Source organism: Camponotus vicinus, unplaced genomic scaffold (genome assembly GCF_025532165.1).
Source record: "Camponotus vicinus isolate PSW18456_S1 unplaced genomic scaffold, iyCamVici1.0 SCAF_8, whole genome shotgun sequence".
Taxonomy (NCBI): Eukaryota; Metazoa; Arthropoda; class Insecta; order Hymenoptera; family Formicidae; genus Camponotus; species Camponotus vicinus.
The window spans coordinates 7,764,184-7,781,646 of NW_028141980.1; the positions used below are offsets into that span (position 1 = coordinate 7,764,184).

Sequence of the window (17,463 nt, forward strand, 5' to 3'; positions counted from 1 at the left end):
AGAGCTTGCTTCTCAAGCGTGGTGCCTGTGCTATATAGTACATACAAAGAGAAAGAGAAAGAGAAAGAGAGAGAGAGAGAGAGAGAGAGAGAGAGAGAGAGAACTGGACAGAGGGAAACTCGACAGAAATGGAGGATGAAAGGGTTAGGAGAAGCGGTTGAGGAAGGGAGGTATGTGAGGGAGTGGGGTAGAGGTTGCCGGGTAACACAGCGAGGGTGGAATAAGAGTTTCCCGGGGTGCCTAGCAACAGGTTGCAATCTAAAATTTCGACCGGCGTCGCGACGTGACAAGCTTTGCTAAAGCGACCTATGTACTTCCCTAAACGCGCTTATATAAAGCGAGTCAATACGTCTACGTGTCTAACGTTCGATTTCTCATTATTTATCACGAGAACATTGAATTTTTCATTATCTTATCACAAGATGCGTAGTGGAAGAGAAGAAGGTTTATATGTATATCTGCAACTTTTATTTTTTTCTCGTCAAGTTTTATCTTATATAAATGATATTCAATGAAACGAATAATATAATTCATGAATAATAGTAATTTATGAATTAATATTCAATATTTTATTAATATTTATTAATATTTTAATATTTTATCATTAAATTTTGATAGTTGGCATATACAGGGTGTCCGATTCGTGAGGGACCAAACGAAAAGTGATGATAGATTGGGCCAAACTAAGAAGAAAAGTCCTCTACCATTTTGCAAAATTCGCAATAATTATTAAGTAATAAGCAAAAATGTCCCGGTGCATGAGAAGCGGTAAACCGCTTGTAGTGTGTGATTATTAAGTGAACGAAAAGTGGTGATAGATTGGGTCAAACTGAAAAGAAAAGTTCTCTACCATATTGCAAAATTCGCAATAATTATTAAGTTATAGGCAAAAATGTCTCAGAGTATAAGAAGCGGTAGACAGATCGCTTCTCATGCGCTGAGACATTTTTGCCTATAACTTAATAATTATTGCGAATTTTGCAATATGGTAGAGAACTTTTCTTTTCAGTTTGACCCAATCTATCACCACTTTTCGTTTGATCACTTAATAATCACACACTACAAGTGGTTTACCGCTTCTCATGCGCCGGGACATTTTTGCTTATTACTTAATAATTATTGCGAATTTTGCAAAATGGTAGAGGACTTTTCTTCTTAGTTTGACCCAATCTATCATCACTTTTTGTTTGGTCCCTCACGAATCGGACACCCTGTATACAGGGTGTCCCAGACTTAACGAATCAGCCGTTAATAGCAGACTCCTGAGGTCATTTGGAGACGAAAATTCTAATACCAAAATGTCGAGGAAGACTTTATAAAAATGTTCAAACTACTGACTATTGTCGCATCGAAGACACAATCGCGCTCACTGCAAAATTCTATTTTTTATTTTGTATTGATCCCTCTATCAATATTAATATTATCGCGTTGTACGCGGGCCCCTTGATGCGCTATGTCCCTGAGCAGGAGGACGTAACGCGCCGATTGGTAATCTTTAGTCTTTTGTAGCACCGAAACTACATCTTCCTCAACATTTTGGTATTAAGATTTTTGTTTCCAAATGATCTCAGAAATCTACCATTAACGTCTGATTCGTTAAGTCTGGGACACCCTGTATATAATATAATTTAACAAAGAAAATAATTTACATGAATAATATAAATATGATAAATATTGAAATAAAATAAATATCTCTAGTGGAAAATGCAATGAATCTAAATAATTTTAATCACCAAAAACTGCATGGAAAATATTTTATCTTTCACTTTGTATATAATTGCATATCGATACCGATGTGTAAATTATTATGAATATATATATATTGTTATTAACATGCATTGTATTATTGATGCACTTTACTTTCAATGTATAAATTACGATACAATAAATACAATACTCGTTCTCGAGACTCTTTTATATAGACTATTCTATTATGTATTTATGAGAAATAAACGAATGAATAGTTGATGTGCAGACGAAGGCGATTCGATAGAACGGCATGAAATCAGTTGGACGAGATGAACTGTGCGCAAGCTCCAAAATCTCAGCGTAAAAAATTTATAAATAGATTAATTTTGATGATATCATAACGTTGATATTCGTTTGGACGCAATTTCACATTGCGTTGCTATGTATCGCGTGCGTTGCGGACATGAACGTGTCTGTCGCTCGTAGCACCTAATGGATTGTAATTCTGTTTTGTTCATTTGATAGACGGACCGGATAATAATTCATTCGCAATTAACCCGTGAGAACCGACATGTTAACGCGCACGAATTGTCAGCCAGGTGAATATTCTGCGTCATATTTCAATCCGCGAGAAATCAAAATTAATAGAAAATTACAAAATCTAATCGTTTCGCAAAAATACTCGTGGAAAAAAACTACACAAAATTCCACGTAAAATATAAACTACTTGAGATGTAAAGATTCTTTCTCCCTAATGAATTTAAAATTGATTTTTTCAGTTGAGATTGCAACAAAGCTTGTCACAAACTCTTGGAATTCAAAATCGAATACAGCGGATCTTTGTATTTCATTTAATTCGAAGTAGATTTTTACTGCGATTTCAATTTGAGATGCACACTTACTAACATGTTTCGATCATACAAATTTGGTATCCATTTTATTTGACGAATAGAATTTCGCGTAGCGTTTCGCGAAATTATAATTTCCAAGTCCGCTTTTGAGCTGTACTGCTACTTGGAAAACACGCAATATGTAAACTGTATAGCCAATATGCCCTTGATTCAGAGATATGTCCTTACTTAGTGCACACCGATCTCCAACTTAGCGTAATGCGCTTGATGAGAAGCTTCGTGAAACTTTAGGAAACTCACAATCTAGTTCATATAAATTTGATTCGAGAGGAAACAACAATGGGTGACTGCATATTGTGGATATTCCATCGTAATTCCTATGGTTGAAATAATTTTACCTGTGAAAATATTTATAGCATCTATTCGCATTAAAATTTTTATATCAAGCCCTGTTTATTTTTTCATCGCTTCTTACAGTTAATATTAATATAAAATCCTGTGAACACTATCTAAAAATTCAACAGTGTGTGTGTATATTTTTTCCTCATTTTTATTAAAATAAATCTATGTTAAAATTTATTACTTTCGATGGAAAGTGGCTTCTCTGAGAATTTTATACTTTTGAGTGAATTTGCAAAGATTTCTTTACATAATTTGAATTATTTACATCGAGGATTTAATTGTTATAAGAATGTTGCAAATTTCGAAATCATACTTCAATGACTTTTCTTGCATGTCCTATTTATATGATGAATATCCTGTGCGCATTTCCGGTTCGGGGCTAATGAACTCGACGTCGCGTTCGAATGATGATTAATCGGATTTTGCGGTATCTAGATGGCAGTGGCGCTTTATTTTCCATTTCAACGCAGGACGCTTTCAGGAAATGAAGGGAGGTAGGAATGGAAAAGAGAACCGCGCGTGACGTTTGAAAAGCCACGAGGAAGCCGATACCGGCGCGAACGCGAGTAATTAATAGAATATTTCATGTGCGTTGCCGAGATGTTACCTTTAACGTTACTCTTGAATAAACGAGCCTCGTGTAATGTACGAACGGTATATAGGTCCACATGTAACGTAAGTCGCGTGTCGAAAACGACGATCCTTTTTTTCTCTCTTTTCATATTCAATACGACCGACTTTTTCTTATCGATCCAATGAAGATTAGTTAGGCATCGCCAATACATTAAAAGAAAAAAAAACTATTAATGGCCGCGGTACGCGTCAGAAAATAGACGAACACAAGTGCTCGATCGCGTGACTACCGACCGCCCCGTTGATGCACCGAGATTAGGCCAGACAACGTAACCTAATTAACGAAAGAACGTACCGCTAGATTTCTACTACGCTCCATTAATTTATTCCTACAAATATTTTTTTATTCGTTCGATCGACTTAAAAAATTTATTGTCGTCATATCGAAATTTATGCGTGACATTTGGTATCGATCTTCAAATAATTTTCGGGAATTAAAAAAACATTCAACAAGATAAAATAATTTTAGACTAAATTAAAAACTATCAAGATGCTAATTATTTTCGCTGCGAAATATGATCGTATCCTTCTCGATGTTTTTATTATTATTATGTAGAACAGAAATTAAAAGCATATTTATTAATTTTCATTTTTTAGTAAAAAAATTATTGCGAGTTTTGGAGATCAAGTTGCGATTGCATATTTGAAAAAGTTTTGTCTTCTAACAATAAGAGTTTTTGTATTTAATAATATACATTATAATTATAATTTTCTGTTCCTTTTTCTTCCCTTTCTTATATAACATATACATGTATCTATATCTTGTGTATATATACAGGGTGCGCAAAAAATATCGGACTGACAAAATATCTTGAAAACGAGACATTTTAGAAAAAAATGTTTCGTACAAAAGTTGTTGGGTATCAATAAATCCATCAAATAGCAAAACTTATTTGACCTCGAACGTAACCATGGAAGAGCTCTCAAGGTCAACTTTAAAATTTTAAATAGAAACTTCCAATTTTTATTCAATATTTTTATAGCTTATCTCGAGAGCTCTCTAAAACGTTATAATTAAGTTATTTTTTATTGAGTATTTTTCGAGTTATGAGGCTTGAAATAATTTCTTAATTTTACATAAATCATAAAATATTTAATAAAATATTCATTTCTTGATTATCTTATCTTAATACTTTTATGCACAAAAAATAATGTGAGGAATCAATTGGTGTAAAGAAAAAACAGTTGTTTTTAAGAAAAAATATGTAATTGTTAATTGCAAATTACATATTTTTTCTTAGAAACAATTGTTGTTTGAAGATAACTTAATTCAAAGCGCATATATATATGTAGATATATTTCTATCTAGTCACACATGTTTTAATAGTAGATAGATAAATTACTGAACAATAGACTTTTCATTCAATAATGAAAATAGCAACTTAAGAAAACTTAATTAAATATATGCATTTTGAATTAAGTTATCCTCAAAAAACATAAAAAACAAAAAAATATTGTAATAAAAATATAATTTTTGTAATCGTGAAACATACTAACATGTAAGAAAAAAAATTATGATATTTTTATTCAATAATATTATTTTATTCAATAATATTCCATATTATTCACATATTTGAAGGCACAAAGGAATGCATAGTCGTTAATAAAACAATAGAACGAATGTATGTAGTTTAAAATTTTTATAATAAATCTTAATGTCGCGTTATGTTCGACCTTAAACAATAAACGTAAACAAGTGTATTTTTTACATAATTTATATTATAAAATTTTCCTTGTGTATAACATCATTTCTACTTTGTAATTTAATTAATTTACGTTTACTTCCAGGATGCTGGGTAGCGTGGGAGGTCGACACGTGTCTACGCGTCGGCGTGGCAGCAATCCGTTGATGCGTGGAAGTGTGGGCCTCATCGGTTATGGCGCTACATCCGGGATCGGCGGAAACGCGGCCGATAGCAATGCGATGCATTCGGAACCGGTGCCCAGATATGCCGCCAGGAGACGAAGGGCAGTCACCACCAGCGACCACAAGAGTTGCGCCCTTATACAAACACGGCTCAAGCTCGGCGATATTATGTGAGTCGCACCCTTTATATTTTCTTATTCAACTCTTTAGCTACGATTTTATTTACGCCTAGGGGAACTTTGATATATAGAGAAGAAAATAAAATTTCACATAATCATGTCTTCGAGACTTATTATAGCATGTACTGATTTATCGTTATCGTTATTTTATAATTAATATGGAAATATATATGGGGTAAAGTGTATAATGTAATAAGGAATCATAATTGCAGTGCATTTCCATCTTGTTCATCGGTAATTAAGATCGGTATTTAAGAAAGACGTCTGCATGTATCATAGATAAAAAGTTAAGAATATTAACTATATTAATATTAATCATTCATACGAATTTAAAAGGATGCCAGTATCCTGTTTTATCGATAAAATGTTATATTTCATTTTTGTCCAAAATCTTTTTATTAGTTGCACAGAATAATAAATGCTCCTTCACGATTAAAGTATATACATAAACAAAAGCGGGAACCTCCTGATTTTATGTTAAAAATAAAAAAAATTGAAAAATCATAAAAAGGTCATAACAATATTTGCTTAATATAAAAGTTTTGCAATTTGTATGTACAAAATAAAATAGGTTCCCGCTAGAGATTGTATGAAGGAATATAAATGAACTTTTAGAAATGAGTTTAGAAGCCTAATGAAAAAGATTTTGGTTTATTTACCTCAATTAATATAATGATTTCGGACAAAAATGAAATATGACATTTTATCGGTAAAACAGGACTCCGGCATCCTCTTAATAGATGTTTTTAATAATACTTTTGAGATCTGTGTTGCTTAAATTATAATCATTCATAGAATTTTACATTTAATCGTTCAACTCGCATGAAAATATCATGCTTTAGTAAAAGAATTTTCTTATATTTTTATTAATAATTTTTTTTTATGAAAATCGAAAATATAAAAATAAAATACATAGTCTTTTCGTACGGATGACAATTAACAATATTAAATTTTACTGATTTTTTTAAGGATAAAAATATAGATTTATCTTCTAGAAATTATTGAATAAGTATGATACATCTCTGATTACTCGGAATGTATCACAATCTTGTACTATCAGCGCAATCTATTTTACCGACATAGTCTTAACCCCTTTCATCCCCTATATTTCCCCGTAATGTCGGTACAGTCGACTATGGATTATGTCGATAAAGAATATCACAGTACCCTGTAGCACTTCTCATCGAATGGTATGTTTCAAGCCAGCTACGGCTGTTGGTAATATTTTGCACCCCTATATTTGCAACCCTTGTTAAACAAGCGTTGGCAAGTAAAGCGTGATAAAGCTTTTATCTTGATATTTCGTTACTAGATAATTTAATATACGATTTTAATATACGATTTTATATCTCTTAATTTTTCTAAAATTAATTCTAACTTAATATTTTATAGGCATAATAAAATCGATAAAATAATTTCTGCAGATAGATAACTTTTTCTCTCGTGTATAAACAGAAGAGATCTAAGAAAAAAGTAATATTACACGGTACATATTTTTTTTAATAAAATTATATAAATTATCATGATTACAATGTTCTAATAATTTCGATATTATAACAATGTAATTGTCGTTTGTTTTTTTTCTCGCTTCTGCGAAGAAAACCCTTTAATTCAGGTAATTTATCCGCCAATGATAACCCGAGCCTTCGATCGCAGCGCGGAGATGGTGCCAGATGGGGGCTGCGTCTGACCATGCCAGGTCATGCACTACTGCGGCCGAATTAAAGTCTAATGTAGCGAGGTGTCTGCACTCCCCTCGCGTCATCCGTCCGGCTTTACACGCTATCGATTAGCCTTCGATTGTTTGGCCGTTACTTTCTATTTCCAGCAACGCGCGCTGTCACCGACCGTTCACCAGCGAATCTAATTACGATCTACCTGTCCACCGTTTTGTTATTTTTCTATGTTCTCAAAACACTCATTTTCTATCTTTGAAACAAACATGTCGATTTTCTCTCTCGTGGACTTTCTTAATAAATACAGAATCGGCAAAGTGTCACTTTGAATTTTTGCTGATTTCATCAAGATTGTCTCGTATTCAACGTTATAATTACCTTATTATAATCGCATTCGATTGCATCTGTTTTTCTTTTTTATTTATTTTCTTTTCTTATCATTTTTTTATTTGCTACAAAATGGCCTGGAAATATTTTGCGCTATATATTGTTTTCTCAAATATCACTTTATTAGAGAAATAATACATATTTATATAACTCTGAACTATCTTCGTGTTAACTGTTTAATATTTCGTTCGAAATTGGATTAATTAATATATCGATTATTTCTCGTATACCTTCATATTTCACAGATTTTAATTAAATAAAAATAACTATTTCTCATTTCCAAGCGAGTATTTTATATTATTAACATACAGAGATGTGGGAATCTGAATACGTCCTGGATTCTATATATTTTGGGATGTAATCATTTGTCGATGAAAAGCCGAATCGGCGACACGATCGGTGATCGCGATGAGGGTGAGCGTTCTCAAGAAGCTCTTACTCTTTCTCTCTTTCTCTCCCTCTCTTGACTTCTCGCAAAAATAGAATCAATAAAAGGAATCGACGTTACATGGAAGTAGGTCTGCGCGCTATCCCGCGAGTCAACTCGACAAGGTTCTCGACCTTTGCTATTAAGGGACGTACCTATCCGAGCGCCGCGACGCCGTTTCCGAGCGCCCTTCTTTATTTATCGCGCTCAATTCCGCGTTGTCTTTGTGGTTGTCGGATCGATGCCCGACCGACGGATTTTATTAACGAGCGCAAATCGATGTTATTCGAATGTTCTCACCTGCCGCGTACGAGAGATTCGTCTGAGTCGAGCAGAATATGAATATTGCATTAGCTTGAATTGCAAATGACAAAATAGATTCAATATTTAATTATGCGTATATTGATTTTATGATTTCATATCTTGTGCAATTAGCGGTTTCGAATATATTAAAAGATAAAAATATAAATCTCAAAGTACACAGAATAATACATACGTATTTGTATCATCAGATATCAAATATTCAAGCTCCCCTTTTTGTGCAAATATAAAAGTTGAAAATGTAGAACACTGAGAAAAATTTTGAAAAGATATTTTTAAAATATTGGTATCATTTCAAGATGAAGTTGTAGCTTACAGCGCATTATTAGCGAGTTCAATAAAAGTTAGAAATTTCACAAAAGCGCCTAATTTTATTTATCATTAAATCGCATTACATTAATGCCTTTAGGACGTAAATTTATTTTTCTCATATTGCGGAAAATAACTTTTATATTTGAATGAAACGTTCTTTATGTAAACGTAATAAATATCTTTCTCCGAAATTCTTTGGATCTGAAATTTAAGAGTAACGTAATTTAAATAAATAAAAAGAAAAGATAATTTTAAGGGAGGTGAAATGAAATTTTTTAAGCATTTTCGTGAAAAAACAGATATAAAATAAATTTGTCTGCTCTTGATATTTTTACATTATATCTGTACATCGACATCGGACAGATTTCATATTGTGCTCCGAGTTGATTGTGAGCTTCTACTTGAGCGGTCGCATGGCCGACCGCGACAGTCCAATTCTACGCATTGCCGGGGTATCCCCAGCCATGCTAGGCGCATGCAAGAGCCTCGGCCGATACCATCTAACCCTGATCGGTCCTAACCCTGAAACCAGACTACCCCCGTGCACCTTCACACAAACATGCGCCGCTACTTTTCTTGATTTTCACACTATTACAATACGCGTAATTATGCGCTTTGCGGCAATATACAGGGTGACTATAAAATGAAGAGTTTTTATTTCGAGGAAGTAAAGTCTCTCTTTCTCTCGTCTGAAAGAACCTGACGCGATTATTTCTCTCGACAAAAGTTTTCCACTGAAATTAAAATCCAAGTAAATGTAACCAACAGATATTATAAGTTTAGGTTAGGTTAGGTGTTTCATAGGTGTTTCATCTCAAGTTGTAACGTCTCTCTTGGATTATTTTCTTAGATATTGAAGGATTCCGGAGTCTTTCTCTTTCCTTAAGCACAACAGAGCAAAGTTGCTCCCAACGGTGTAGTCTAATTTTATCCTGTGTTCTCTAAAATTTCTCATTTTGGAGAAAGTACGGTCTAATAACATTTGCATGGGAATTGCATCAGAATTTTGTCCCGCATGATAAACTTGGTCGTATATAATTTACCTCATAAAACAACAATGCCGTCCAATTTGAACGAGGATTTTCCTATTGCGGGAGACTCTTACCCAGCAAACACCAAATAACAGTTATATAACTGTTAGTTATAACTTCCCGCTCAACAATATAACTGTTACATAACAGTTACATAACATGTAACAGTTATATTGCTGAGTGAGAAATAAATATTAGGCTTGTGCAAACTCGGTTTAATCGCGTTGCGGAATTGTCCAAAGATATCAAAAGACATTTGAAGCGGTTCCAACGCAATTTGTAAACTCGAACCGATTGATATTACATAACTTTTTTGTTTCCTCTCTCTCCCTCTCTCCCTCTCTCTCTCTCTTTTCTCTGCTCTCTTGCTGACTCGCGAATTCGGTTTCTTCTTGTCTCTGAATCGAGTCGACTTGGCGCGGTTGGTGGTGTGTTTCAGGCTGGCTGCCGGCTGCCGCCGCCGCCGCCGTGAATCAATACCCGCATTGCGCGTGCCACTCTCTCTCTCTCTCCTTCGCCAGGCTTCTACTACCCTTTGCTTCTCTCTCCTTCTCTCTCCTTCTGCTCCTCGCACACTCTCCGCGAACTCTCAGTTGCTCTTGGTCGTTCGCGCCCTTTCTTCTTTTCTCCAATTTATCCTCTTCTTCCTCTTCCCTTTTAGTCTTTCCCTCACGTTTTGTCGTTTCCTCTCCCTGCCTTTTCTTCTACCTCTCATATATTTCCTTACTCGTGTTTGCTTCTTTCTATCTGATCTTCCTGGAGTTTCTTCTCTCCATCACTCTCCATTTTCTTCTCTCTATTGCTCTATTCTTCTCTGCCCGCGACCATTATCTCTCTCTCTTTTCCTCTCTTTTGTTCTACTTCACTTGGCAATTCTTCTTTGTTCCAGTCTCATCCTTTCTAAGCTCTGCCAATCCGTTTTTCCTTATATACTTCATGCTACGTCTTCATCTTTTCTAGAGCGAAGCGGCGGAGACCAAGAGATTTGAATTGGAAACAGTCGAATGGAGAAAGTGATGAATATAGGACATGAGCGATGATGAAAAGCTCTCCGAGGGTCGGATAAACTCCCGCTGAGCGCGCCGTGTGTCACGCGGAAAAATGTATACGTATACGTGCGAAAAGTCACCCACGCTGCGACCGACATCTTTTCTCGACGTGCCTCCTTTGAAGAATGCGAAAGTGCGGAACGCGTTCTATCGAGGACTTTTATCCGTAGCGCGGATCCAGTAGTTGCATTTCTTGAGATTCCGATTCCATTCATCTTTCCTTCTTGACGATTTCACGTAAGACGGTACCTGCCCGTTCCTCAAAAGCCAATAAGGTGGTAGTAGTAACGGCTTGACGCTGGTCACACGCATTGTCCGTCTATGCCACGTCTTTACTATTGTTTCCCTATTTTGAATTATGGCTGTTTCTGCGTGATTATTTTTACAATTTTAATCTCTCGCATATAATGTGTGAAATTAGGTTTCGAAATTGCGACATGATATAAAATTGGTGTCATTTTGTTAGGTTAGGTTAGGTTAGGTTAGGTTGATAACACAAGCCGACAAAATTTAGACCCAGAAACCAGAATATACTTTTCCTAAGGTTTTTGACGCGCTGAATTCGAATCCGAGGTCAGAATTTCTCTGGTAGCTCCGGTTTTCGAGATATTCTAACCTAAAAGTCACACCAAAATCACGGTTTTTCGAGATATTTGAGGTTATGTTACATCGCAAGGTAATTTTTTTTCATAAAACCATTAATGGGGTCCGAAAGAACTACTCTTCCTCTTTAAAAAACATTTTGATTTGTCCGGATATCTTTTTTTATCTTTGAGAAATTGAATGTTCAAATTAAGTAGTTTGACATTTTTGATATTTGGAAATTGAATAGCATCAGGTAAGTACAATATAATGTATGTACACGAAATATACATTTTTAAAGGGTTTTGATGCACGCTGATTCGAAATTTGACATTATTTTTGCAATAGTTTGTTTAAACAAATTGTTTAAACAAATTGTTTAGACAAATTAAATTTGCAAAACTAATGTCAAATTTCGAATCAGCGTGCATCAAAACCCTTTAAAAATGTATATTTCGTGTACATACATTATATTGTACTTACCTGATGCTATTCAATTTCCAAATATCAAAAATGTCAAACTACTTAATTTGAACATTCAATTTCTCAAAGATAAAGAAAGATATCCGGACAAATCAAAATGTTTTTTAAAGAGGAAGAGTAGTTCTTTCGGACCCCATTAATGGTTTTATGAAAAAAAATTACCTTGCGATGTAACATAACCTCAAATATCTCGAAAAACCGTGATTTTGGCACTTTTAGGTTAGAATATCTCGAAAACCGGAGTCACCAGAAAAATTCTGACCTCGGATTCGAACTCAGGGCGTCGAAAACCTTCGGAAAAGTATATTCTGGTTTCTGGGTTTGAGGTTTGGCCAAATTTTATCGGCCTGTGTAATTATGTTTGCTGCAGTTTGGTTCTCAATTATATTAAAAATATTTGCGCATAGGGTCGAAAGCCCTATTTTATGCATTTACCCTCACTTGTTCGAAATTTCTTTTTTTCCTAACCATTAAGATGTTGCCACGTCGCGGCCTTGTTTAAAGAGCGGCGATTTAAAAAGTTTAATCCGGCGATTAACGTCGGCGCGACGTCTCGGCGACGAGTATCGTTTTTCCTAACTTTAGACGGGCGATAATTCTCCCGCTTTGTTGCGAGGGGTAAGACGGCAAATACGGGACAAATACCTCTCACCACCGTCAAAGTCGCCGCCGTCGTTGTCGTCGTCGGGCAGACAACATCGTCTTTCTTCCCCACGGGCTGTTAATTCACGGGGCAGGGGCAGGCCTGTGGAAAAACCACATATGTGGAAATCGGCCCACGCATCTTCCGTTTTATCGCCTGACGTCACTCGTTTTTCAGTTATTCTGGGCGAAACCGTAGCCATCATGAACGAAAAAAATGTATAATAATCTTTACCGCATGTGCTCGATTAGGGCATTGAAATTAAAAATTAGAAATTAAATGTTTTCGATATCAAGCACACTTATTTTTTAAAAGGAATTATATATGTATAAATTGAAAAAAAATTTCTTTTGACGATTTAATTTTACCATCGTTGAATGCCTAAAACAAAAACAGCGGTAAAATAATAAATAAGTATAGTGTAAATTTTACAAGTTGCATTTTTATTATTAATAGTTTAGTCTTTTAAAAAAATTTTTTGTATGACGCTGAATGTTATTGAAGTGAGAGTATTGAATAATAATTATATTTTCGAAAAAAAAAAACTCGTACGTATATAGAAGGATTAATGATACGGTCGCGTTAGAGATTTTAGTGATGCAATGTTGATACATCAGAGATAAATATATATGACACCTGTTGTTACACCATTAATATAAAGTGTTTGTGTGCAAATTGAGAAAAAAATTGTCAAATTATTATATTTTACTTTTAATCTTTTGAAAAATTGAAAAAAAATTTTTAAAACTTTTGTTTTAATAGAAACATTAGCAAAAATAATTTAGAAAAATGATTCTAATAAATAAAATAATTCCAATAAATAGGAAAAATTTTTTTAGTCTAAGATGACAATTAAAACTGAAAATACTTTCGTTCCCGTCAAACTTTTGAACCTTCAATCTGAATTGTACTGAGCTATACAATTATTATGATTATTGTAAAATAGAGCGAAATATCTTCAAAAAATTGGAGAATGAATGAAGAATTTTGCTACAGTCAACCTGAAAAAAAAACTAGAGAAATTTGCAAGATAAAAAAATGACCTGCAGAGGAAAAAGTTTTTAAATAATTGGAGATTATTCCTGCGGTAGAGGATCAACTTAACAGGACGGTAACTACTAGCAACCCACACGTCACCCTTCTGACATTTCCTTGATATTTACGAAAATTAGATTGCCATTAACCAGTGAACCTTTTATTTTCCCCTCGCACGCACGTATAGTTCACGCGAACCCCTCGACACTAATATTTATATATACATATATTAAATAAGGTTATATATATATATATATATATATATATATATATATATATATAACCTTGTTTAATATATATTCAATTTTATACTCTATAAATCATTTCGTTGAAATAAATGGCGCGTGTATCTAATAAAATATGTCATAATTTATATTTTATAATTACGTAAAAATTTTTTTATAAGTAAACATTTTATTTTTTAATGCGCCTTTTTAGTGCTTTCACTTGTTTTAAAATTTTCTTAGTGCTTAAAGTACAACTTTTTAAAATTGTTTTTCGCTCACGTAAACAAGTTTGATTGAAACGACAAAGTGAAACTCTAGAATACGCGTGAAATTTTTAAGCCGACCGAGAGATGTTCTCGGCTTACACTCGATGAAAACGGAAAGACGACATCGCCACCTGCGGGGTCAGTAAACCCCGGCGACTGCCGCCATTATTTCGTCGCGTTCTCTCAGGGATAATATTTTGCAATAAAACGCTGCGCGTAACAGTATGTCCGGCCGGTTCCGTTTGTCTCGCTTTTATTTCGCTATACTTCCGGATCTTGACACGCCCGGAGATTTGAGGTGACTATCGTAAGCTTTAACGGAAGTCGTTAACGATTGCGAGAGATGCTTCGTGAAAAGTGTTGCACATCTACATTACATTTATTATATATAATCATTATTTTTTATTTATATATTATTTTTATTTATTATATTAAATATATATATATATATATTTATTTATTATATTATATTATATTATATTATATTATATTATATTATATTATATTTAAATATATATATATATATATATATATATATATATATTTATTTATTATATTAAATATATATATATAATAAGTACGTACCAGAATCAAGATTGCTTAAAATCTCAGAAAAAAATCGCTCATCTTAAAATATTATCGCACCTTATCAATTATATTGTATTAAAAAAATATTGTATTCCCGCAATTAAATATTGCAATTACCATACAAATATACGTAAATTGTAATTTTATAAATTACAATTAATTATAAATTAATAATAAATTACAATAAATTACAATTTTATAAATTACAGTTAATTATAAATTTACATTTAAATAAATTTTCGATTGTCTACGAAATAAAGAAAATATATGCCAGATAAAGAAAACATTGCTATTAATATTTATAAATCATATCGTATTTGTTTTTGTTACATCACGGATGTCACGTATATACTTATAAGCACGTGAGAAAAATGAATTAATTCTCGCATAGTGGATCGGAAACGAAAGAGATTGCGCGATGCGGAAACCTCATTGTCCCGTTCTCTTCGTAAGAAGATACAAATCCATTTGCCTTTGTCATTGTGTACATCAGAGGCAGCTTTATGTCACAAGCGATAAGGACGCCTCAGGATGAACAAATCGATGACAGTCATAACAAGATGTCGTACATTTTAAACAAGTTACTTTGATAAACTTACATAAAAATGTATATTACACAGAGTACCTTAAAAGAAATATTTCACTGTACGAGATAAATAGAGAGAAGATAAATCGAATTACAAGATGAAAAACTACGCTCTTGGAGAAGGAAAGAGGCACAATAATTACACGAGAACGTAGTAATTGGACGAAAGTAAGAGCATTAATTGTTAAGGCTTGATAATAATAAACCGAAAGCCGATAATGGCGGTAATAGGGAGGAGTGCAAATCTTAATGCACCAAGTCTCTATTACTCTCGCCGTGTTAAGGATCGACAAAACTACGCGTCTAATAAAGTTCAAACGACTTGCGGCTTACGAAGCCTTGTACGCACACGTTCGCCGTGACCCGTCACAGTTCTTCCATCGGTATATAAAGTCGTTACACACGATAGCAGATAGCGCGGTGCATTGCCCGGGTTGTTTTGCAGATCGATGGAGCCTCGTCCGGCAGACGTAAATTTCCTCGACGATACTTCCTTCCGATTCTCTCGGACGCTAGATTTATATTCACCTCTCTTCCGAACTTTTCGCGTAGGACCGGCCGTGAGAGCGGCGAACTTTATTTCCGCTCGGTATATTTTCTCCGAGCGATCCTCGCTCGGCTTATCTAGTTTTAAGGAGAGTTTTCAAATTGATATATAAAACCTAAGATAAGAAGTACGCTATGATAGTAACGAGCGTGACAAAGAAATAAATTAGGAATACATGTTTGTTAAATCTGCGTTTGTCTGCAGCCAGTCTGAATTTTGTCAGAAATTTCTATCGTAAAATATATTAAAAAATATATTAAAAATTTTAAAATATATTAAAAATCTCTAAAATTAAAATATTTATTATTAATTATATATATTATTATTAATTATAATATTTATATATATTTATTATATATATTATTATTATATATATTATAATATTTATATGTATTTTTAAATATTTATTATTAATTATAATATTTATTATTAAATATTTATTATTATTATCTCTAAAATTAAAAAAATACTTTTAATCTTAATTTGTTATTGATGTTTTAATTATTTTAATTATTTTATTTTTAATTACATCTGCTGTTCGAACTCCATTATTGGCCTCTTATTTACTTTTTTGATTAAAAATACTGTTTTAAAAAAAGCAGAATTTGTTGCTTAAAGATTGTTATTTATACGCAATGTACCGAGATGAGGATTCGGCCTTTCTTTGTATTATGATCCTATTATTGAGTTAAAATATCTTTTTTTTTGTTGATAGGGTGATGGTGTTTTCGCGCAGGAAATGAAATTATTACTATATTTACTTAGTTGGAGGAGGCACATGCCTTCCTATCTCGCTGGGCATTCTTTGTCGTTCGTTTAACAGGACGTCTTTCTGCAGCCAGGATTCCATTAAATTGTAATTCTTTCCCTCGCTTATCTCATAAACATGTATGAACACACACACGTATATATAATAGCACACTCTCTTGTAGCTTCTTTAAATAAATTATCTACGTATTTAACGAAAAAGTACTAATAAATTTAACGACGCTCAATTTGTGCGGGAAAATGATATGAGACTTTAGCAAAAAAAAAAAATATTGTAGAAAAATCCGATTACCCTATTAAAATTAAGTTAATAAATAAAATCCCCTTATTAAGAAAATTAATAAATTTTGATTGAATTTAATTTAATCAAAACATAATTAACGATTTTTGTAGAATCTTTAGTGATTAAGATTCAGTGACTTAAAGCTTAAAATTTTCTCTTGATAATTTAATAGGATGTAGAATTTCAGAAAGGCTTTAAATAAATCTGTCACTTAGAAGTGGTCGCCGTGACCGAGGGGATGCGAATAGGAGAGCCGCTCGACAATCGATTTGCCCGCGATATCGAATTATCTCTCGTGCAGTCCCTCGTGGATGACCGACGTTTTTAGCCATGGAAAGCTCATGGTACGTTTATGGTGGCGCGTATGATTCTAGGTCGAGCCTTATTGGCCGATACGAACGTGACGTTATCGCTCTTTGACAGGCCGATCGTGTGATTCGATTAAAATTCTCCACCCTTGTACAGTATAATCTCGCGGATGCGACGGGCTATCCAACGAATGACGAAAGCCGCAGGCCAACGACGTTGTTTTCGTCGCCGTCATCGTCGCTCCGTGAAAGCTATATCCGGAAAAATCGATTCTCGACGAGTCGAGGAAAAGCGTAAAGCGATAAGATGAAATTGTGCCCGC

General features: G+C 33.8%; 1 protein-coding gene across 11 annotated transcripts in view; it reads left to right on the plus strand.

Moving 5' to 3' along the window:
* The window catches only part of Cac (calcium voltage-gated channel subunit cacophony), a 176,519-nt gene that overhangs the window by 50,022 nt on the left and 109,034 nt on the right, over window positions 1-17,463 (plus strand). For all 11 annotated transcript variants that reach the window (XR_014440209.1, XR_014440210.1, XM_083107199.1 and 8 more), the window contains exon 2: window positions 5,364-5,612. Coding sequence is in view for 9 of the 11 variants with exons in the window: in XM_083107199.1 (XP_082963325.1) it covers window positions 5,365-5,612 (248 nt within the window). In the remaining 2 variants the exon portion in view is untranslated. The remainder of the gene's footprint in view (window positions 1-5,363; window positions 5,613-17,463) is intronic.